Source organism: Bison bison, unplaced genomic scaffold (genome assembly GCF_000754665.1).
Source record: "Bison bison bison isolate TAMUID 2011002044 unplaced genomic scaffold, Bison_UMD1.0 scf7180017864144, whole genome shotgun sequence".
Taxonomy (NCBI): Eukaryota; Metazoa; Chordata; class Mammalia; order Artiodactyla; family Bovidae; genus Bison; species Bison bison.
In genome coordinates, this window is record NW_011494716.1 from 2003167 (window position 1) to 2003956 (window position 790).

Below are 790 nucleotides of genomic sequence, written 5' to 3' on the forward strand. Positions count from 1 at the left end.
ACCAGGGGCCGGGTAGGGTGGGAGGCGGGCCGGGGCGCCCTCGGGGCTGTGTTCCATCTGCCTTGCTGCCTGCCATTGCCAATCCTGGGAGTGGGGGCGTGGGATCGGTGGGAGGCTGGGAAGGGGCGGTGCCTGCTCCGGGGGGTGTGAACTGCGGAGTACAGAGGTCTGGGTTCTCGTGGTGGGGGCACGACGACTCTTTCTAGTTGTGGGTTTCATCGCCTAGAAGGCCTGGGAATGACACTTGGGTGTTCGGGATTCATCAGGTGGAAGAGGGAGCATGGGGTCTGGACTGGGGGCTTCCCGCCAGGGACTGAGGGCTGGGATTTGGGGACGGGGTACGTGCATGGGGGCGGAGGTTGAAACTCGCTGGGGGAAGGGAGGGGCTGCACTTTCCCGAGGGAGCCTGTTGCCCCCCACCCGTGCCGGGGCCTCACATTATGTCCTGGGCAACCTGGCTGCCCTATCCCCAGCCTAGTGGCTCACCAGCTCCTCCTGCAACGGCCCTGCCGTCCCCAGACTCCTGGTCCCAACCCTAGTCTCCTGTCCACAGGTACTGGGACTTGTCCGTGTCCCTCTGTACACCCAGAAGGACCGAGTCGGGGGCTTTCCCAACTTCCTGAGCAACGCCTTCATCAGTACGGCCAAGTACCAGCTCCTGTTCGCCCTCAAGGTGCTCAACATGATGCCAGAGGAGAAGCTGGCTGAGGCTCTGGCCGCTGCCACAGAGAAGCAGAAGAAAGCCCTGGAGAAGCTGCTCCCGTCTTCCTCCTGAGGTGCTCCTGTGCCC

At 63.9% G+C, this 790-nt stretch overlaps 1 protein-coding gene across 1 annotated transcript in view; it reads left to right on the forward strand.

Moving 5' to 3' along the window:
* NUDT16L1 (nudix (nucleoside diphosphate linked moiety X)-type motif 16-like 1) overlaps positions 1–790 on the forward strand; it is a 2344-nt gene that overhangs the window by 349 nt on the left and 1205 nt on the right. The window contains 1 exon segment of the mRNA XM_010840414.1: positions 423–776. Coding sequence (XP_010838716.1) covers positions 423–775 — 353 coding nt within the window. The 3' untranslated portion in view covers position 776.